Genomic DNA, 21811 nt, shown 5'->3' on the forward strand with positions numbered 1-21811 from the left:
GTTTACTGATAAAGAGTTTTGATGATTTTGAATTGTTTGGTTTGCGTTGAAAAGATGTCAAGATGTTAAGTTTTGAGTCGAGAGACGAGTTCACGTAGTGAGATTCACGCGTTGAAATCTCGTGGCTGACATTATATATGAATAGGTCATGCCGAAATTTTAGTGAAATTAGGATTTGAGCATAGTCAATTCTTGTTGACCCGTGACTCAAATACATGCCTAATGGAAAGTTTAACTTTCTAATTGGTTAATTAGACGAGATGAGAACGAATAGATCTGCTAAGAAAGTGGACTTTTCGATGTGTTAAATATTTCTTTTAATTGAAGCGCTACTAATTATAACATAAGGATGTTATAATTAATGAGTAATGACGAGAGATAATAATTGTTATTGATTAACAATCAAGAGAGATGAACATTAGAGATACTAATGTTTCATAAAAGGGATTAGATTATTAATCGAGGTTTCTTTTATAACTTCTCACCAATTCTACATAACGATGAAGGTCCTTTTAGGAAGTAACGACTCGAGGGAGAGAGTGACGTTACTCATTGATACAGAGACACAACGAGGTGGGCATTACTTTCATATATATCAAATGAGTTTAAATGTTACGTTCAAGCAAGTCATTTCATGACAAAATCTTTGAGTTAAAGTTATTTCAAGTATTGTCTTGCCATAAAATGTTTCAATTTTAGTATGATATCTATCTGCTTTGGCTTTGCCAATGATGCAATCGAATTCGGGTCATGAGCAGTTGATAGCTATCCTGCCAGGACTAGTGTACACCAGTGACCGTGAGTCATCTAGCGGGTTGGCCGGTCAAGTGTTCGTGAGAGGTGGCCACCTCTCCGGCACAAAGTTCCAGATATGATAGATTACAAGAGAACTTAGTCTGCAAACGAACTTTAAGAATCACAAATGAATTTAGTAAGCTTGGGCCTTTTTAGCGAAAAACTCCCTTGCTGTACTATTTATGATGGCATGACAATTTACAGTTTTGAAGCATGTATTTTAATACTTAGGCATACGTGCCCACTGAGTACTTTTGTACTCAGCCCTGCATATGTTTTCTAAATGTGCAGGTTGAGCTGATGTGGTGATGGTGCTGCAATGAGAGGAGTCTCCAGGGTTGTTAATAAATAATTAACCTGTCTAGAATATGTCTTCATACATATGTCTAGCTACTTTCCGCTGCAAGATGTTGTTGATGTTATAGTATGTTATGTCATACTTTGAGTCTTAAGAGAATGGTTTCATATGATGTATAACTTGATTAATGATATTAATTAAGTTTTATGCTGTCTTTCATAGACTGTTTTCAATTGAGTATTAATGAGTAGAAATGACGAGTTTTATTAAGATGAGTAAGTTTTACGGCTATAAATGACGCCCCTTTTCTTCCCCTTCTTCTTTAACCCCATCCCTAGTCGTGGATCACTCGGCCTAACTATCCCTAGTTAGGGCGGGCTGCGACAGTTTGGAGATGAAAAGTGGATCTAATAACCATTGTTTGAAAACTATGAAATGAAAGTCTACAACAATATCATTAAGTAATACATATTATAAAAGGACTAATAAACCCCTAATGACTAATAAAAATTACATTCTAACACCCTCCCTCAAACTCAAGATGTCGCTGCGACGAGCATTGAGAGTTTGCCAACCAGAGCACGAAAGCGCGGAAGTGGAAGAGACTTGGTGAACAAATCTGCAATCTGTGAAGAAGAAGCAATAAAATGTAACTCAAGTGTCCCCTGCTGCAAATGATGGCGAGTGAAGTGACAGTCGATCTCAATGTGTTTAGTACGCTCATGGAAGACAGAGTTGTGAGCAATTTGAATAGCACTCTTATTGTCACAATACATTGGAGTTGGTTTAAAGATGGAGACACCTATTTCAGAGAGCAACCACCTTATCCAGATAATCTCAGTAGTAGTGGAGGCCATGGCTCGGTACTCGGCTTCTGTAGATGATCAAGAAACAACCTTTTGTTTCTTACTCTTCCAAGAGATAAGAGAATCACCGAAAAATACACACATCCCAGTAGTAGATTTTCGATCAATAGGATCACTGGCCCAATCAGCATCAGAAAAGACACGAAGCTCAAGTGATGAAGTGGTAGAGTACAAGAGACTGTGGAACATCGTACCTCGAAGATAGCGAAGAATGCGAAGAACAGCAGACCAATGAACTGTGGTAGGAGAATAGACAAACTGACTGACAATGTAGACAGCATAAGCAATATCCGGGCGAGAGATAGTAAGGTAGACCAAACTCCCAACAATGGTGCGATACAAGGTAGGATCCTCCAAAGGTAAACCATCAGATGTGGAGTACCGAACATTTGCTTTCATAGGAGTGTCAATAGTGCGAGTGTCAGTAAGATGAGCACGATCAAGAATGTCAGCAATATATTTGGACTGAGATAAGAGATACCCCCTGGGGGATTTACAAACCTCAATACCAAGAAAATATCTAAGAGGACCTAAATCCTTCATTTCAAAGCGAGATGCTAAATCTGATTTCAATGAGGAAATTCCAGTTGTGTCACTCCCAGTTATGATCATATCATCAACATATAGAGAAACGAGGATAATACCAGAATCCGAGGTCATGACAAAAAGTGCATGATCACATTCGCTCATACGAAAACCAAGAGAAATAAGAGCAATGGAGAATGTGTCATACCAAGAGCGAGAGGCTTGTTTTAGACCATACAAAGATTTCTTTAGCCGACAAACGTATCCAGCTTTGTGGGAGACCCCTGGAGGAGGAGTCATGTAGACTTCATCAATAAGATCTCCATGTAAGAAGGCATTCTTGACATCCATCTGAGAGAGATCCCATTGACGGGCAGCAGCAATAGCAATAAGAGTACGAACCGTGGTCATTTTGGCAACAGGAGCAAATGTTTCTTCATAATCTAGACCATATTGTTGTGAAAACCCCTTAGCAACCAACCTTGCTTTATACCTCTCAATAGATCCATCTGCCTTTGTTTTGATCTTATATACCCATCGGGAACCGATGGCATGCTTTCCTTGTGGAAGGGGTACCAACTCCCAAGTACCAGTCTTGTGTAGAGCTTGAAGTTCATCATCCATAGCCCGTTGCCACAAAGGATTAAAAGAAGCCTCCTTATAGGAGATGGGTTCAACAATTTTGTGGATTGAAGAAAGAAAAGCAGTGAAAGAAGGAAAATATGCAGAATAAGCAAAATCAGGAAGACGAGTAGACTTACTGACACGGGTAGAACGACGAAGAGGTGGATCCACATTCACAGGAGGTGGAGAAGGAGCAGGAGAGGCAGGTTGGGCAATATCATTAGTAACATCATCATTAGTACCTGCATGTTCAAGCTCACAATCGCTAACAAACGGGTCAACATGTATGAGGTCAGATCTAGTCACATTGTTAGGAGATGAAGGAATGGAATATAGAGGAATATGCTCGATAAAAAAGACATGACGGGACACATACAACTTATGACTAACAGGATCAAAACATCTATAACCCTTTTGACCTTCCCCATACCCTAGGAAAATACACAAGGCAGAACGAGAGGATAACTTATTTCGCTCAACATGAGGGCGAAGAACGAAGCAAGCACATCCAAACACACGCAGATGAGTGTAGTCAGGGGCATAGCCAAAAAATTTCTCAAAAGGAGACACACCTTTGGTAAGGGCAGATGGGATCCTATTTATCAAGTAAACAAAGGTAAGAGTAGCCTCTCCCCAAAACTCACTGGGAACAGAGGCAGACAAAAGTAGAGAGCGGGCTGTTTCAACAATGTGACGATGCTTTCTTTCTGCCACACCATTTTGTTGTGGTGTGTCAGTGCAAGAACTTTGATGTATAGTACCATCATTAGCAAGCAACTCTCTGAAGCTATTGGAAGTATATTCCCTACACAAGTCACACCTAAAACACTTAATAACATAAGAGAATTGAGTTTTGACAAGAGCACGAAAAGCTTGATAAATTCCTAGAAAATCAGAACGATGTTTCATAAGATAAACCCAACAATATCGAGTATGATCATCAATAAATGAGACATAATATCTTGACCCCCATTTTGTAGCAATGGGGGAGGGTCCCCAAACATCAGAATGAATCAAGTCAAAATGAGAATGAGAAACAGAATCATTGTGATGAAAAGGTAAGGCAGAAAACTTTGCAAGTTTACAACCACTACAAGAAGATATGTCATGACTCTTGATGGACCCTAAGGATCCATTATTAGCCATATAGTTTAAACGAGAAGAAGAAACATGTCCAAGACGAGAATGCCATAAATAAAAACTAGAAGATGACGAATTCAAATGAAAATTGGACAAGTCATTACTAGAGGCAGCAACTCCTGGGGGTCGAAGATGATCCAAAATGTATAGTCCGCCCTGCCTATGGCCTGTCCCAATCTCCCTCCGAGAATGTAGATCCTGAATATGACAAGAATCAGGAAGAAATGTGACAGCAACAGAATAGTTATCACAAATTTTACTAACAAAGGCTAAATTCAAGGCAAGTTTAGGAATATGATAAACATGTGGAAGAGAAATATTATGTGAGATGACATGACCAATTCCAGAAGATGATATATGAGTTCCATCAGCTGTGGCAACAGATATGGAATGTGATGGACTAATGGAAGCAAAAGTATCTGCATTGGGAGACATATGGTTGGTAGCTCCAGAATCTAAAACCCAAGCAGAAGAAGATGTACCTGTGGAACCTGAGGTCGACAAACCTGCTGCAGCAGTCATAGCATGAGATTGAGAGTTGATGAACTTTTGAAACTTCTCAAATAGATCATTTGATGTGGAAGTAGAGATTCCAGAATCTATCTGTGTAGATTCAGATGTGGCAGCAGCAGTGTGAGGAGGTTTGGGATGTCTATAAGATTGATTCTGGCCAAAAGTAGGAGGAGGACGACCAGCTGTAGTGTGTGACTTGTTTGCCAATTCAGGGCACTGAGCCTTCCAATGACCAGGCTGCTTGCAGTAGTTGCAAATGCTCGTATCAGAGATTGGATTCTTATTCTGATAATAGCTCGGAGGTCTTCCATGGCTTCTTTGTTGAGGACGAGAGTGAGCAGCCAATACAGATTGAGTGAGTGCTGGATTGGTGCCTTTAACTGTTCCTGACTTATGTCGAATTTCCTCAGCAAGAAGTTCACTAACAACAGAATCCACAGAGGCAGGGGATTGCGATGTAGAATGTTGCCACGCAAGCCCTCAAAATCATCACGAAGAGCCATCAAAAATTGAACCAATCGTTGTTCTTCTCTCCGAGCAATGTAGGGAGCAAAAGCCTTAAGTTGTATAGACTCAGTGAGAGCCAACTGATCCCACAAATCTGTCATGGAAGTATAGAATTCCTGAATACTCATGTCCCTCTGATTGAGAGAACGAATATCCATTTCCAATTGATATTGTCTTGCAAAATTAGACTGAGTGTAAAGTTTCCCCAAGTGTTCGCAAACTTCTTTTGCAGTATCATACTTAGCCAGTTGCATGTCAATGGAGTTTTCAACAGAGTTATTTATCCAAGTAATAATTTTCGAATTACAAACTTCCCAAGAGTCAAGCTCCTCAACATATTTAGCATTATTCTCCTCAATCGGTTTACAATGTGTGCCAGACACATAACCCCATAATTTTTTACCTCTCAAAAAATTCTTCATGACATAACTCCAATAAGAATAATTTTTCCCATTCAAACGAACATTAATAGACTGAAGCGAGTCATCTCTTTCGGAAGTCATAATGATGAAACAAGTAGCAAATAACACCACCAAATAAGTTTCAAAACCAAATAAGAACAGACAATCCCAAAACCAACAAATCTTCAACAGAACACCAAGCAAGATCACCAACAACAATGTCAATCACCAACCAACAAAAATCAAATATCGAAGCAATTTTCAAGAAAATACCAAATATTCTGTCGGATCCGGAATTCCACAAACAGGTACATAAATCGAAGGAGAGGGACGAGACGAGTCGAACGGAGTCGACCGGAGCTCCGTCCGGTGCCGGACGCGCCCTCACGCGCCGGCGGAAGGAGACGCCGCGCTGGAGCTCGGCGGCGCGTGTGGGCCACACGCGCGGCTTCCGGCGCCGATTCTTCGGCCGTCAGGTCGTCGGACGGCGGCGCTTCTCACTGCGTCGGAGGTGAGATCCAATTCCAGCTGCAATTTTCCGGCTCTGATGCCATGTTAACTTGCGATTTGGAGATGAAAAGTGGATCTAATAACCATTGTTTGAAAACTATGAAATGAAACTCTACAAGACTACAACAATATCATTAAGTAATACATATTATAAAAGGACTAATAAACCCCTAATGACTAATAAAAATTACATTCTAACACTATCCTCCTTCCTCCTCATAATGTGTATTTCAATTCCTTTTTTTTTTCCCCCCTTAATAATATTCTTTTTTCTTGGTCATAAAAAGGAATATACATGTTTAATTTTTGTAATTTCCGTTCACTCAATTTTTCATTTCCTTTCATCCTTAACGTACGCATTAATTTAAGAGGCAAAATATAAAGCAATCTTTAGATTAATTAAATATGAACAGTAACCACTAGTTCAAATTATAAAGCATATACTATATATGTAGTTCTTATCAAAATGTTCATTTTAATTTAAAATTCGAAAACGATTAAAAGTTTTTGTTTATGTGAAAATTAAAGATTCACGTGAATCAAGCCATTTTTTGGTAATACTAAAAAAACTAAAAAAAATTGTTTTTGGTGATAGTATATATATGTATATAAAGGTATGACCTAGTGAGATTGTTATTTTTCGTGAGATGCATGTGAGACTAATGAATGAGTCAGTTAAATCAATACCAACAAATCAATCTAAGATCTCACTACAAACTGGGGATCTCATTAGAACGCTCACCTATATATATTTGAATAACTAACCAATATATAATTATACTACTCCATTTTTTAAATAATAAGAAGTTGCAAAAGGAATTGAATTTTAATTTAATTAATTAACTAACCAATATATATAATTATGCTATTCCCTCATTTTCTTAAAAACATTCAATTTTGGCTATTTTGGACCGTCTCACAAAAACATGTATTTTTTATTTTTACATTACCTCACCATAATCCATTTATCTTTTATCCTTATTTTTTATGATAAAGTGATATCAATTTTCCACTCATAATATATTTTTATTTAATATTTTTAAAATCCTCGTATGTTTTTGTAAGAGACGGAGGTAGTATAATATGAATGTAATATTTATTTTGACCAGTAATACTGTATAACATTAATTAAATATACCTTTGAATTACCCGAAATTCGATATGTTATCGTTTTTACTAGCCAATTTTGAACTTTGAGAATTTAATTATGAGAGCTCAAAAACTCCCGCCGACGGTGTTCGACATTCTGCGCAAAGAATTTTTTTGAAAAGTAAACTTGTATTAATCGAGTGAAGTATTAAATTAGTACCAATTATGATTCATGTATTCCTAGGAGAAGGCATTTGTATTTAATTAGTAGAAATTGAAGGGTCATGTAAAACTAGTATCAATAAACATAAAATGTGAGAGAAATAATACGCCCTTATTACCTAGTGCATCCTTTTGTTTTGAAGTTTATTTTAGTATTTCAAAGTTTATTCACCAAAGATGAAGTTGTGAAGTGATGTACCACTACAACGTCTACTACAACCACCTGTTCCATCACCGTCACCGCCGCCACCACTATCACTACAACGACAACAACACAGCAACAAGTAGAACTACAACCACCACCCAAGTTAATAATTAATCTGCCGCCGGAAGTAACAAAATGGCCATCGCGGCTACTACTACTAGCTAGGACGAAGACGGAAGTGTTTTTGAGTTTGTGGGGTCATGTTGTGTCCTCATCAAAAACTATAAGTAGCATATCACTTATGTTATAACTATATTTTACTTCATGTTAAATATAAAAAGTGAGTAAAATTCATTTATTTATAATTAATGTATTTAAAGTTTATATCAAAAACTGAGTAAAGTTCATATATTTATACACCAATTATCCATTTCAATATTACTTTGACTTAATATGACGGAACCAAGCCTCGTTCGGACATTTTTTGTTTTCATCATATTTAGATTTTTTTTTGTATTTTTTATATTATATATATATAAAATTATAATTTTGTTCATTCGAAAGTATTTTTAAGTATAGAAATGTAATTTTATCAGTCTACTTTTAAATTATAATTTTGTCTTTGCTTCCACCTATACAAACAAACCAACCAGCAACAAATGTATGGACCAAGGTGTAATTAATTCTGCTCCTTTTTATTTATAGTACAAGTCTTTCTGAATTATTGCTTCCGACTAGGCTAATTTTTTTACAGAAAATGTAAGGACACTTCAAAAATAAAATAAAAACCATCGAATTGGAATTTATGTGGGCCGTTATTGACAAAAGCAATATGGCCCGTAGTGTTTAGGTGGCAGCAATAAGCCAAAATTGGGTTGTGCTTTTTTTTTTTTTTAGTTCTGTTCATAGCCCCATACTTAAATGTAAGATAAAATATAAGGTAAAATTTTAATTATTATTTTAGATAGTCTTTATAAAAATAGGGGCTATGAATATAATCACCTTTTTCTTCTTCTTTTTTTTCCTTTTTTTTATTTACCGAAACAGTCCACGTCTATCATTTTATTCACTAGGTCAAATTATCATGAAGCATGCATATTTTATTTTTTTTACAAAAAACTAGTTCTAGAGGTGTGAAATCGTTTCAAATTGCAAACTGTAAACCGGGTTAAGAACAATAACATAATCAAATATTTATCTTATAAATTTGAACTCATGAAACAATCTCACATAAATTTTTGTGTTAATTTCGCACAATTTTACTCTCGAAAAAAATAGGTTATAATCTATAGCACTTCAATTATGATGGTGCTTTTTTTTTTCTTTTTTTTTTTCTTATTACGGTATTAATTAATGTTTTATCTTCTCTATCTTTCTATGAATGTCTTGAAATAAAATCATTAGAAAAAAAAAGGATTGTTATTTATTAGGATTGAAATATCATCTATTAACATAGAATGTCTTCACTGTTTGAATATCTTTGAAATGACATAAAAGATCATAATTTTTAAGTTGTCATGATATTTTGAATGAATTTACGATCTATCATAAATTTCATCACAATGTCACGCCCTTCATATCTAAAAGTCGCGGTATCGCAAAATTAAAGTTTTCGGAATAATTAGTATTTGGACAAATCGAGTGTATATGACACAAGTACATATTAATGACACCTAATTCTTTGATTCTCATTCTATATTTCATTTTAATAATATGTCAAATATTTGCTTTAAGCTGTATACGCTCTGTAAAATGATAGATGAAATAAAGAAGAAAATGCAATAAAGTATCCGGAAAAGGAGAGTTGTACTCAAAAGCTCCATCATCACCATTATAGGCTATAGCAAGAGAAACATGATTGAACCTATTCTATATGTACATGATTGAGCCTATTTATATATGTATTATGTTTCATAAATGATAATAGTATCACAAAATTACAAACATCAGAATCCGATCATCTAAAAAATCAGGCAGGTCTTCACCAAAATCAAAAGGTGCTATCGAAGTTATGAAGTTCAAAAAGCGTATCGAATTGGTGTGTATTAATCTATATTAATAGAAAAAGAGCTTAAGGCATCTTAAGACACAATTTGTGGATTGCCTATTTTACCTCTATTATATATTTTATTTTTAAAATTATTTTACATATTATATATTTATAAGAATATATTAATTCATTATAAGATATTACACTAAATCTATGTGATATATTTCTATAGCTATTGATAAGGTTTATAAATAATTATATCCATCCAATAAATTATCAAATAAAATAATATTAATTACGCGTACAACGTACGTTCTTTCTGTTGATCCCTTTAAATAGCGTCACGGATAGAATTTATTTTAGAAGACTGAATAATTTCATCCGCTTTATATTCTTTATTCTATTTTGTCGGACACAACCCAAACGCTACACAACATGAATCGACATAAACTCTCTAGTGCGTATCACATTCAAAATTTTTTCTAATTCCGTATTATATTATTCGTTACGCTCATACATAGCATATGTTATAATCATATCTAAAAATTATACATTTCAAAAAAGAAAAAATTAATACTCCCACTGTCCCATCAAAATTGGCTCGTTTTTCATTTTCGAATGTTCCACTAAAATTGGCTCAATATTAAAATAGAAATAATTAATTAAGGGCATGTTTTATTTTAATTAAAAAAGAAGTTTATCATTTTTCTTTCCTTATTTTCAATTCAAGGAGGAATAATAATAAAATCGGTGTCTTTCAGCATAATTTTTTAATATATGACATCGGTTTGCAACACCGATTTTTCAAGCTACGACACCAGTTTTAATATAAACTTGGTGTATTTTTAGTAGTGTATAGTACATGTATAAGAGTTTTTGTTGTAGTGAATTGATGGTGAATGATTGTGGCCTTTAAAGTAAGAGGCATTAAAGAAAAATTATTGAACTCATTAAAATATTTAATTTATGTGAACCACGTGGCTTTTCCTCTTAAAAATAAATATTTTAATTTTTGTATTAAAAAAGAACTGGAACGAAGCAAGTATAAGATTTGGCGCTAACAATTGAGACAAGAAGTCCCCACCACCTAAATCTCTCTCTCTCTTTTCTAGCGTGAGTGCCGAAAGCATATTTGTGTCTGCAAATACCATGATCACATGGACCTCATCATTTGAAAATTCTACTATTAATTCTTTGATCATTAAAAAAAAAGTTATTAACCATCTTTTTTCCATGGGCATGCAATATATGTATTGGAAACATTATACGCATAGATTCACAAAATATATATGGAGAAGAGCAGATCGTTTCCACAGTACTCGGCGGGGCTCGGGTATGAGGAGCGGATCGGGCCGTACTCGTTCAACGGGCCGACCACGAAGGAGCAAGGCTTCGGAGCGTCCAACGATCCGGAGATGAAGAGGAAGAAGAGGATTGCTTCATACAACATGCTCACTACAGAAGGTAAACTCAAAGCATCAATGAGAGGGAGTTTCAAGTGGATCAAGACCAAAATCGACGATATTCGTTACAATTTGTAACATATTTTACAAACTTATTTTCTCTCTACTTTACTTGTAAGATATACTTTCTTGTTCATTTTTTTCCCTTTCGTTGTCTTCAAGCAAGAACCGGCCGTTCTTTGTTTGTTCAGAATATTTCTTCTTCAATCAGATATTAAGGGCTTCAAAAATCAAGAATGCTCATGCAATTTGGAGATGGCAATTGTGTCTAAGGCCAAGTTTGTTTGGGTGTTTTTAGAGGTTTGAAAGAGATTTCAATCCATTACTTGTTTGGTTTGGTTAATTAATGAGTTAACCATTACCCTTATTTAAGGGTAACTCAATCGCCCAATTAATTTGTTACCCCTCAAAATAGAGGGGAAACAAAAGAAATGAAATCTCTTACTAATGATTCCTTTGTTAAACCAACTCTCACTAAAAGTAATGATTATTGTTACCATTTCACTCTTTTATTTGATTCAATTCCCCTATTTGAACCAAACGAGCACTAAATATACGAATATTTGATAAATTTATGTTTTGTATATAAATTGAAAAGTTTACCTTCAAATACATAAACTTTCAAATATATATTTTGATTTTTTTTCACATGATTTTCAATTGCCCCCAAATTAACTGAAGTGGTCACATGAAATATTTACATGGTTTAAATGACCAATGTACTAAATGATGTAGTTGAGTCTACGCCACTTCAGATAGTGTCACATTAATTTGCCATTTAAACTAGTCACATTCGGCTAGGTACGATGACATTAATTCACAAAATATTGATAATTGTATGAAAAATTAAACAAACAAAAATTTGTATAACCAAAAACATAATTTTAATTTAGTTTATATGCTAGAATTGAGTAACGGGTTCGTGTATTTATAGACGCAATCAAACTTTTTCTTTTAGCTCTTATTTGGTTGAATGAAAATTAATTAGCATGCCCTCTTCATTCTTATTGAACAAGAAACATGAGGAAAAGTTCACATCCAATATATATATATATAAATATGCTCATTTTCATGCTCATGAAAGAAATGATTATCATCAAAAATGGAAAATGTATAATAACAAAAAACAAGTCATCAAAATCAAGAATCATCTTCACCACCAATATATAGCTCTCAAACATCAAGAGAATGCAGCTTATGTATGTGCTTGTTTTCCAAACTCTGAAATGCCCTAGATGAAGCAGACCTTTGAACAGAATCCAATCTCTTTAGACCATCATCACCTACTATATAATAGTCAGTCACACGGCTCTTAGCTGCAACCCTAGGAGGGTCTTCCGGTGCCACCGGAGAAGGAAAGAGCCGAGGCAGCTCCTCTTCCTCCTCCTTCTCTGGTGGCCTAACGCTCTTAGAGGAAGTGCCGGTCGAGCTACTCCCCGGATCCAACCCGAAAATCGATGAATCTGTGCTCGTCTGCACTTCCTCAAAAGAGGCATATATGAGTTACCCTAATTGGCAATAAGCCTCAACCATATATGATTGATGAATATGAGCTTGCTTTACCTCTTTAGATCCTTCATTAGCTGCACTTGGCTTCTCAGCTGCTGAGCTCTTCTTCCTATGCTCTCTGTGCGACTGGCTACGCCTCCTCATTTTAGAACTCCTATGCCTAACAAAATCACTCTTTTTTAGCTAGAATCAAGATTTTTGTGTGTGTGTGTGTTAATTCCATGTAAATACACAAAGAGTGTATACCTAAATTTTGATTTATAGCCCATCCCATTTTTTTGATAAAAAAATATATGATATTTTTTTTTGAATTTTGGCTACACTTAATCCTGCATGAAAATTGGAAATTAATTACGTGCAATTTAGAAGTCGGAACTCCATTTGAATCTGCATGCCAAAATTAATCTATTAATTTGTGCATGCAAATTCAAATAGAGTTCTGACTTCTTATTGCCTAATTTGCGGCTTGCACATATGATTAAGTGCGGTCGGAATTCTAATTCCAACTGAATTTCAAAAAATAAAAAATTCATGTATTGTTTGACCAAGAAAATTATACTCGCTTAAAAATCAAAATTTATAAGCAATCTACTCCTTTTTTTTCGCTATATTTTTGCATACATCCAAATTTCAAACTCTAACTTACTTTCTCCTCTCAGTTGCTGCAGAGTACTCATCTTCCTCCACATGGACTGCAGGCAAACCAGAGACATCACAAGCTAAAGGGTTGGTTTCAAAGAACTGCAAAAACACACAAATTAACAATTTTCACATACATTGTCATGAATCAATCAAACATCAAAATAGAAGCAATTTTGGAGGCCTAAACTAAAGTGACCTTATCTTGAAGAGCAGAAGCAGCAGTTCCGCGGCGCGTAGGGTCGAGCGAGAGAAGCGTGGCAAGAAGGTCGACTGCAGCGGAGGGGAAGCTCTTGAAGGCCTCACGAAGATTGGGCCTATAAATCTGAGTAGGTTTGAGCGCTGTCGACAGCTTGAACCTCCGGTAGTAGTCCTCTCTAGGCGACCCACACAGCTTGAAAATCCGGTGTAGCTGCTCAACCTGACTCAAATCAACAACTATCAATCATCTCACCTCTCTCTTTGCACCTAAAGAAGTCAAAATTTATGCCACACACCTCTTTGTATCACTAAAATTATGTTACTACCAAACAAGAAAAAGAAAAAGCACGTTTGTTTTCACCTCAGTTCTAGCCGGCATGATGGGCCTTCCGGCATACATCTCAGCCATGAGGCATCCGGCGCTCCAAAGATCAATCCCAACTCCATAATCGGTGGAGCCAAGCAGCAGCTCCGGCGCCCTATACCAAAGGGTCACAACTCGGCTAGTGAGAGGCCTCTTCCTCTCTGGATTGAACAGATTCGACAGCCCAAAATCACCTATCTTCAACATCCCATTTCGGTCTATCAGCAAGTTTGAGCCCTTTATATCCCTATGCAGTACCCCCCTCTCGTGGCAGTGTTGCAGCCCCGAGAACAGCTGCTGCATGTAGCACTTTATCTGCGGCTCCGTCAGCCTCTCGTCGGGGCGAGACAGCATCCTTGAGAGGTCCGAATACATGTAGTCGAACACCAGGTAGAGGCTGTACTGCATTCTTGAGGTGGCTAGCCCTTCCAGCTTCAAGATGTTGGGGTGGTCCAGCTTCTGCAGGATCATGATCTCCCTCGCCATGAACTTCACGCTCTCCGGCTCCGACGTGTCAAACCGGACCTTCTTCAGGGCCACCAGCTTCCCGGAGTCTTTGTCCCGAGCTTTGTATACGTTGCTGTACGTTCCTTGCCCTACCTGCAATACCAACACATTCATTTCTATCTCTTCACACTTCATCATTTTTTTTGGGGAGTTCGAGAGTCATCGTAAAGGGGAAATGAAGAACCATCATTGATCATCTTTTTTTTTTAAGAGAAAAAAAGAGTTAATAGCCTGTAAAACCACAAACTTTGAGAATATTTTGGTTTTAACTCCTAACAAAAGATCATTATGCTTGTAAAACAATGGATTTTGGGCATTATTTAGTTTTAACCTCCAATAAAAGCCCATGCGTATAAATATTTAAACTTTTAATTGTTTCTGATTTTAACTACGAAAATAGTATCCGGCCACATACGTGACATTTTAATCTTACGTGGCTTATAACTAGCTGATGTGGCTAACAAATACTAAACGACACTATTTCATACTTAAAAAAAAAGAATAAATTAAATCTATCATAATTACAGTCACGCAAAATGTACCCTAATTAAATCTACGTATGTGGTCGGATATTGTTCCCATAGTTAAAATCATAAACAATTAAAAGTTCAAACATTTATACGCAAAATCTTACCCTAATTAAATCTACGTATATGGTCGGATATTGTTCCCATAGTTAAAATCATAAACAATTAAAAGTTCAAACATTTATACGCAAAATCTTTTGTTAGAGGTTAAAACTAGAACTAGAGATGACAATTATACCCGTGGGTTCGGGTACCGACTCGAATTCGGGGCGGGGGCTGGTATATAAATCCTCACCCCGAATAATATGTATTTAGTATATTTTAAATTATTTTTTATTATTAACAAAATATATTAGTACTAATATTATATTAAAATTCAAATTTATGATATATAACATTTTTCTCATTCTTTATATAACACAATTCACCCACCCTTTTTCATCCATTTTTTAATGTGGGACATTGTTTCTCTTCAACTCTCCCACATTTCTCACCACTTTTTGTCTCACATCTATATATAATATAAAAGAGAAGTTTAACGGTAATATTTTCCCGGCAAATTTCTTCTACAGTTTTCTTTTACGGTTTTCTTTCTTCCAGAATTTTTGGGCGTTTGAATAAACGTGTGCTCTGTTGTTTAATCAATAGGTAGTTTTCTCTCTCTCTTCCAAATCTAAGTTCTCTATGACCAGAAAAAAAGAGCACATTTTTTCTTATCAATCAGCAGTTTTCTCTTCGACTCTTCCAAATCTAATTTCTCCCGTACCAGAAAAGAAAAATATGAGTATACATAAATGAGAGACGACCACAAAAAATCGTAAATTAGCCGAATTAAGAAGAGAAGAATCAGGGAAGAAGAACACGAGACCAAATTTGGGAGCAAAACACCGAATAGAAACGTGAGAAAATACTATTCGAATTGATATTAAATAATTTTTTTTTCAAATCATTGTTCGAAATGGTATATGAATCATTCGAATTTTTTATTCGATTTTATGGGTAAATTAGGTAGAAAGAGAACAAGAATTAGAAAAAGAGATAAAGGAGGTGGGGAACGAATGAATTTGCTGCTCGGCTAAGAGATGGAAGGACGGCGACGGCGGTGGTCCAGTTGGTTGTTGTTGTTTGACCAGTCGTTGGCGGGGGAGACGGCGGCGGCGGCGGCGAGACAATGGCGGGCATGTGTTGCTAGCGATTCTGCCGGATTTGTTTAGGGGAAGGTTTAGGAATTTTGAGAGATAAGATGGAGGCAAACTGCCGCATTTGAGTCACAACGACGAGTGATCGACGGACTTGAAGGAGGAAGGGGTGGATGCAGAAGTTCCTGGAGTGCCAGAGAAGATAGGGATGTGAGGGAGGCTATAAATTTGTCATCTAAAAAGGAATTGGGCTTTTAAACAAAAAATAAATGTTTTGGGCCTCTATTTAAATATAAAATTGAATATTTTTATAATTATAAATATAAAATTATATATATGTATATATATATATATATATACTATGTATGTATACTTAAATATTTAATTGAATAATTATGAATATCAAATTAAATATCATAATTTAATATTAATTTGAATTGGATTTACAACCATAATCAAGTGATGATCAAATTTAAAAATCTGTGGCACTCATCTTCGTGGAATATTAATTTGATTTTTTTTTCCCTATTTTCTTTACTTTTTTACATTAATTTTACTTCTCTTTCTATATTTTTGTTATATATCAGTTTTTGCACTTTTATTTATGAAGTTTTTAGTTAGAACAATTTTTAATGCAATTAAGGAAAATGAGATTTATACATTCATTTTAGAATCATTTAATTTGAATAATAATTTTTTAAAAAATTGAATTTGTAATAATTTTAATATAAATTTGTGGATGAATATTAGTTTTACATATATATATATATATATATATATATATATATATATATAAAAGAAATATAATTACTTATAGTTTCAATTTATTTGATTTGTAATTATATTTGTGTAACTTAATATTGGATTGACATTTATATATATTTAAAATGCAATTTTAAATATACTTTACATTTATTAGTTTTTATTTAACATTTTCACAGGCACGCTAAATTTTGATATAGAGTTGAAGTAATTGAATGATATAGTAACTATTTTATTGTTAGTTACAAATAAAATAGATGACTATTGTAATATGTATATGTGTATATATATTACTTATATATAAGATAATCTAAATTTATGTTATTGTCATTGCAATTCAAATAAAATAATGTTTAAATAAATAGATTTTTTTTATTCTAAATTAATTTAACTCATAAATGGTAAAATTTTGCCATTACATAATTTATTTTTAATTATAAAATAGCCTCGATCCGTGCATCGCACGGGAGGGCGGACTAGTTGAAAATATAAAGAATAGATGAGGAAAGTTGGCTTTATAAATAAGATTTCCTACATCAAACTTAACTTCATTAACTTTGCTATATTTTTTCTTTATATTCTATAAGGAAAAAAATCAAATTTTAATAAAAGTTTAAATAAATTTGAAATAAAAATTAAGTTAAAAGTTTAAAATTATGATATATAAAATTTAATTTAAATTTAAATTTTGCAGGTACCCAATGGGTATTCTTCCCCATTGGATAATACCCGCCCTACCCCCGCCCTGATTTAAACGGGTATGGAGGCGGGGCGGGATGAATTTCTTAGGCGGGTATGGGGATGGGAATGCAATACCCGGCCTCGCCCTGTTGCCATCCCTAATTAGAACATGTCCAAAATTCATGATTTACTTACAAATTTTTTTATTAAAAATTAAAATCAAAATATGCTCAAAATTCATGGTTATAATGCCATGACCCAAGAAAAACTTGATGCTCATGTTTCTTTTTCTTGATCCTAGTAGCAAAAGTTTCATTTTTTGACAACAATTTTAAGATGAGTTTGCAACAAAACGACGGATTACTAAATACCGCCGCCGTTAATTTTAAGATGAGTTTGCAACAATTTCTTGATCCTGGAATACCGCCGCCGTGCCGCCGTTAATTACCGACGGCAAAATCGCCGCCGGTAATTATGCGTTTTTTTGTAGTGGAATTGGCATGGTCATGATGTCATCACACATGGTTACTAAATATCTAAATGCAAAAATCAAGGGCCACTCAGGTGGATTTCTTTAATTAAATCTTAATTATGATTAATAATCCTAACTAGGAATTAACGATTTCTAATTCAAAATTGATGAACTCTAATTAAAATGGATGCATAAATCAAGTTATCTTCTATTTATGTAGATTTGTTTTGCCAAAAACAAATTAGCTAATCTTAATTAGTAAGGACCTGAAATATTCCACTATATCATCAACAACCACCCTAAAAGTAGGCAAGAATCAACCAACCAACCAACAAACACAATGTCAAAGCTTTCCCAAAACCCCAATATGTTAAAAGATGTAACTAAGAATCAAGAATATCAAACCTTGTCGATCTTTGTATAAGAATCGGCACTCTTTGGAACTATATTCTTCAAAACATGGCTCGGAATATTATCAACAAGCCACTTAGGCCATCCACCCACCAACTCATCATCTTCACCACCACCCTTATTCATCAAGCCATCACCACTCCTTCTAGAAACTTCGCCACCCCTATCTCCATCACCGCTGCCGCTATTGCTAGCACTCCTCCTCGCCTCGTGCCCCGGGTGGGCCCCGCCTCTCCCCCGGGAGCTCGGGTTCCTCGTCGGCCTCACCGGGCCCTCCTTCATGCTACCATTAACCAGCCTTAGCTTCTCCATCTCCATCGGCGGAGATTTCACGTATGTTTTTGAACTTTGTGAGGACCCCATGCATAAAAAAAGTGTCACTTCTTAGTTTAGCAATGTTTTTTATGTATATATTCTTGAATTTATTAGGGGGTTAGGTGTTGTGATTGAATAAAAAATGTAACGCAAAAGGGAATAAGGGAAATGGGACATTTGTAGATGAGAGAGTAAGACAAGATTTTGCAGTATATAAATGAGGTAAGATGATGTAGAATTGAGGCCGGCAGAGGGAATTTGGAATATCTATGTATATTATGCGTTTTGTAAAATAATTTATAATAGATATTTTGGAAAAGGTAAACTAATTAACTTAGCTTCTTCCGTTGATTACGAAGCATGGTTTGTAAGATATGACTCTTTCATTAGGCTTTTTGCCAACCTACAAAACCCACATCTTTTCCTATTCAATAGCATAGCACGAAGAGAAGATCAATTTGAAATATTAATTCAAGATTTTTCTTGCTTTAATTAGTCGTTTTAGAGTAGTTAAGAATTAAGGCCCATGGACCATGGTCAACACCAATTTATTCTGACGTAAGCCGTAGTATGTTTGAATAAACTTATTGGGCCTGTTTTAAAAGCACAATTTTTATTTTATTTTGTTTTTTGGTATTACAGATATTTTGGCTGGAAAGTTAATTGAGAATGTTATTACTAAGAAAATAATTTCGTAGAAAATGAATCTTAGATTCTTTGTACTGTCTGGAAATAAAAAAAAATAATACTTATAATTTTGAATTTGTAACATAATTAAATAGAATTAATCAATATATGTAAGAATTAAATTGTATTAATATAAATACTAAATTCGCTGATCACTTTTTTTTAGTAACAACAATGTACATTATTAAGGTTAATTATATGATTCATAATTCTAAAATTAAATCCAGACTTCTTATATTATATTAAATTAAATTATTAATAATAATGTACAACATATAGTACGAATCACAATTCTAAGAATTAAATTGAGGTTTTCTTATTATTATAATAATAATAATAATAATAATAATAATAATAATAATAATAATAATAATATAAAACACATAGTAAATAATATTCTCCTGTTTCTTAAAAACATGCAACTTTTGTCATTTTTTGTCGTCACACAAAAATATGCATTTTTCATTTTTGAACACTATCCCACCTTAAATTAATCCTTTATTTTTTTTATCTTTTTTTTCATACTTATTCACAAAAAATCATCATGGTCCACCACAATACACTCTCATCTAACACAACATTTTATAAAGTGAGACTCATTTTTCATTCACAATACACTCTCTCATGATAATTATTAAAATTTGTGTCACTCACTCCGCATATTTTTAAGAGATAGAGGAAGTAATTATAATTTGTATTTTAATATAATTATAAAAATAATATTAAATATGTAAGTAAGTAAGTACGTAAAAATCTTGTAAATAAGGAAAGCGAATACTTAATAAAAGTTAAGGAATAAAAATATTGAAAAATTGTAGTACTATTATTTTTTCTTTTTTAGGATATTTTTCCCTATTTAATGAAAATTTAACTAAACACAAGAATTTAATGTTTTGGAATAAGATTACTTTGTCATGACAAATTTATTCGAAATTTAAATTCTGTGTGTGTTATTACGTTGATTAGGCCTCTGCAGATCGAGTTGAGCAGATGGTAAGTAGCTAATGCTTTGAATTTAGTTTTACATATTTGTATTTTTATGAGTGGGTTTTAGAGATTTTGAAATTGATGAGTTAGGTGGCTAGTAATATGTTGAAATTGCAGGGGATAGATGGTGGTAATAAAAAGAGGTGTGGAGGAGTGATAATCTATATATGTTTTCTAGCATCGTGTCCTAATCTTGAAGACTTATGCATACACTTCTCATCTATGTTACCAAATCTTAAACCAAGCTTGAAAGTTTTGGACATGATTTGTGATGTCCTTTGTTTTGGAAGCAGAGACTCAAACAGTTGAGGTGGAGAAGCTTGTATTGGATTTTCGGTTAATGGTTGGTGGCCAACATGTATCCTTATGCTTCTTCATTTGAATAAACCTTATGGCTATGTGGAAGCTGCTCAAAACATTTTATTCTTCACATCATTGATCCAGGCTTCTCCACATTCCTGCGACTTTAAATTTAAGGTGAATCATTTTCGCATGTCAGATTTGAATTTCTACACATATTCATGAAGATTCGATAACTTGCCTAAACGATAATGTAAAAGCCACTTTATTCTCTAGATTTGAATAATAATCAAAAACCAAGTTTTAGGATGTTGGTATAAGGCCTTCCATTTTATCACTCGGACTTGGCAAACAAGTTAGAGTATTTCTACAAGTTTTGTTGTCATTGTGTAGATCAAAGATGTTTCCACAGAATGTCTCTTGTTGGGTTGCTTCTTCGATCTCTTGTCTGGCAGATTTCTTTCACTGCGGATTTTTAGTTTGAGATAGGCTTGGGCCTTCAAGTTTGCTAAGGAGTCTTTATTCCTAGGGCTTTTATGAACCCTATTGAGTGCCGCCTCAAGTAACCCCTTCGATGAGCCGCCGCCTGGAGCCTGCAGTCCGCCAAGAGTTTAGCCCGACTTGAGCCCAACTTCTTCTAAGGTTTGGCTATATTTTGGTGATGAAGGGAATTCGTTTTTGCTGTTGTTTTTCGTTCTACTCTACTGATCATTAAGAGTATTTTCGTAGCCTTATCGAGAGCATGCAATACATGCAAGTGTGTTCTAATTTGTGGCTTTAATATTATTTATTGGGTTTAAGCGTTGAATGTGTAGCATTCAAGCTTAGGGAGTGAGTTGTTAATTTGCTCTCAATTATTCATCTTGGTGGAGGTTTGGGAAGATATAGAGGCTAGGGAGAACGAGTCTTCGCGTGTAAGTCCTTTGTATATCTTATCATCACTAGTGGATAATTTACCTTGGGCGTGGCCCCCCAGACGCAGGTGTTTTATCACCAAACTGGGTTACCAACTTTGGTGTTCTTGTGTTCTTCACATTTTCTGCCCGAGTTTCAGTTACAGTTTCTCTGTCAGTTTTAACTTTTGGATGTGCGAGTTTATATGTGTTTGGATATGCAAAACTCTCAATCTCTATGGTTATGTTTGTGTTGAGATAATGATATGTTTTTCAGTTTTTGTTCTAAGCATCTGTTTTTGAAGGTGGTTAAAGAATTAATGATTCTT

General features: G+C 34.6%; 2 protein-coding genes and 1 long non-coding RNA gene across 4 annotated transcripts; 1 reads left to right on the forward strand and 2 right to left on the reverse strand.

The window, feature by feature from the left end:
• Positions 1-4135: 4135 nt before the first annotated feature.
• On the reverse strand, positions 4136-5949 carry LOC130993022 (uncharacterized). The gene is made up of 2 exons (XM_057917746.1): positions 4731-5949; positions 4136-4446 (listed from the first exon to the last, which is right to left on the reverse strand). The coding sequence occupies exon 1, from the start codon at positions 5769-5771 to the stop codon at positions 4848-4850; it is 924 nt and encodes a 307-aa protein (XP_057773729.1). The 5' UTR covers positions 5772-5949; the 3' UTR covers positions 4136-4446; positions 4731-4847.
• A 6205-nt stretch (positions 5950-12154) lies between these two features.
• LOC130992331 (probable serine/threonine-protein kinase At1g54610) lies at positions 12155-19029 on the reverse strand. The gene is made up of 6 exons (XM_057916928.1): positions 18295-19029; positions 13799-14401; positions 13436-13657; positions 13244-13338; positions 12652-12757; positions 12155-12561 (listed from the first exon to the last, which is right to left on the reverse strand). Exons 1-6 carry the CDS (start codon positions 18661-18663, stop codon positions 12262-12264), a joined length of 1695 nt encoding a protein of 564 aa, XP_057772911.1. The 5' UTR covers positions 18664-19029; the 3' UTR covers positions 12155-12261.
• On the forward strand, positions 18330-21599 carry LOC130993536 (uncharacterized). Of its 2 annotated transcripts, none has more exons than XR_009091698.1 (2): positions 18330-18633; positions 20407-21599. It is a non-coding gene; the product is annotated as an uncharacterized LOC130993536 (long non-coding RNA). The 2 variants fall into 2 exon arrangements; XR_009091697.1 differs by having other exon boundaries at positions 18427-18633; positions 20583-21599.
• Positions 21600-21811: the final 212 nt, after the last annotated feature.

This window comes from Salvia miltiorrhiza, chromosome 1 (assembly GCF_028751815.1).
Source record: "Salvia miltiorrhiza cultivar Shanhuang (shh) chromosome 1, IMPLAD_Smil_shh, whole genome shotgun sequence".
In the NCBI taxonomy this organism is placed as follows: Eukaryota; Viridiplantae; Streptophyta; class Magnoliopsida; order Lamiales; family Lamiaceae; genus Salvia; species Salvia miltiorrhiza.

What these genes read in the sequence shown, in the direction of transcription:
- LOC130992331 (XM_057916928.1), bottom strand. Translation starts at nt 18,663, where the DNA reads ATGGGGTCCTCACAAAGTTCAAAAACATACGTGAAATCTCCGCCGATG. An exon ending in CTTATACAAAGATCGACAAG is followed by an intron (nt 14,402 to 18,294) that starts GTTTGATATTCT and finishes TTGGTATTGCAG; the next exon opens with GTAGGGCAAGGAACGTACAG. An exon ending in TCATGCCGGCTAGAACTGAG is followed by an intron (nt 13,658 to 13,798) that starts GTGAAAACAAAC and finishes GATTTGAGTCAG; the next exon opens with GTTGAGCAGCTACACCGGAT.
- LOC130993022 (XM_057917746.1), bottom strand. Translation starts at nt 5,771, where the DNA reads ATGACTTCCGAAAGAGATGACTCGCTTCAGTCTATTAATGTTCGTTTG.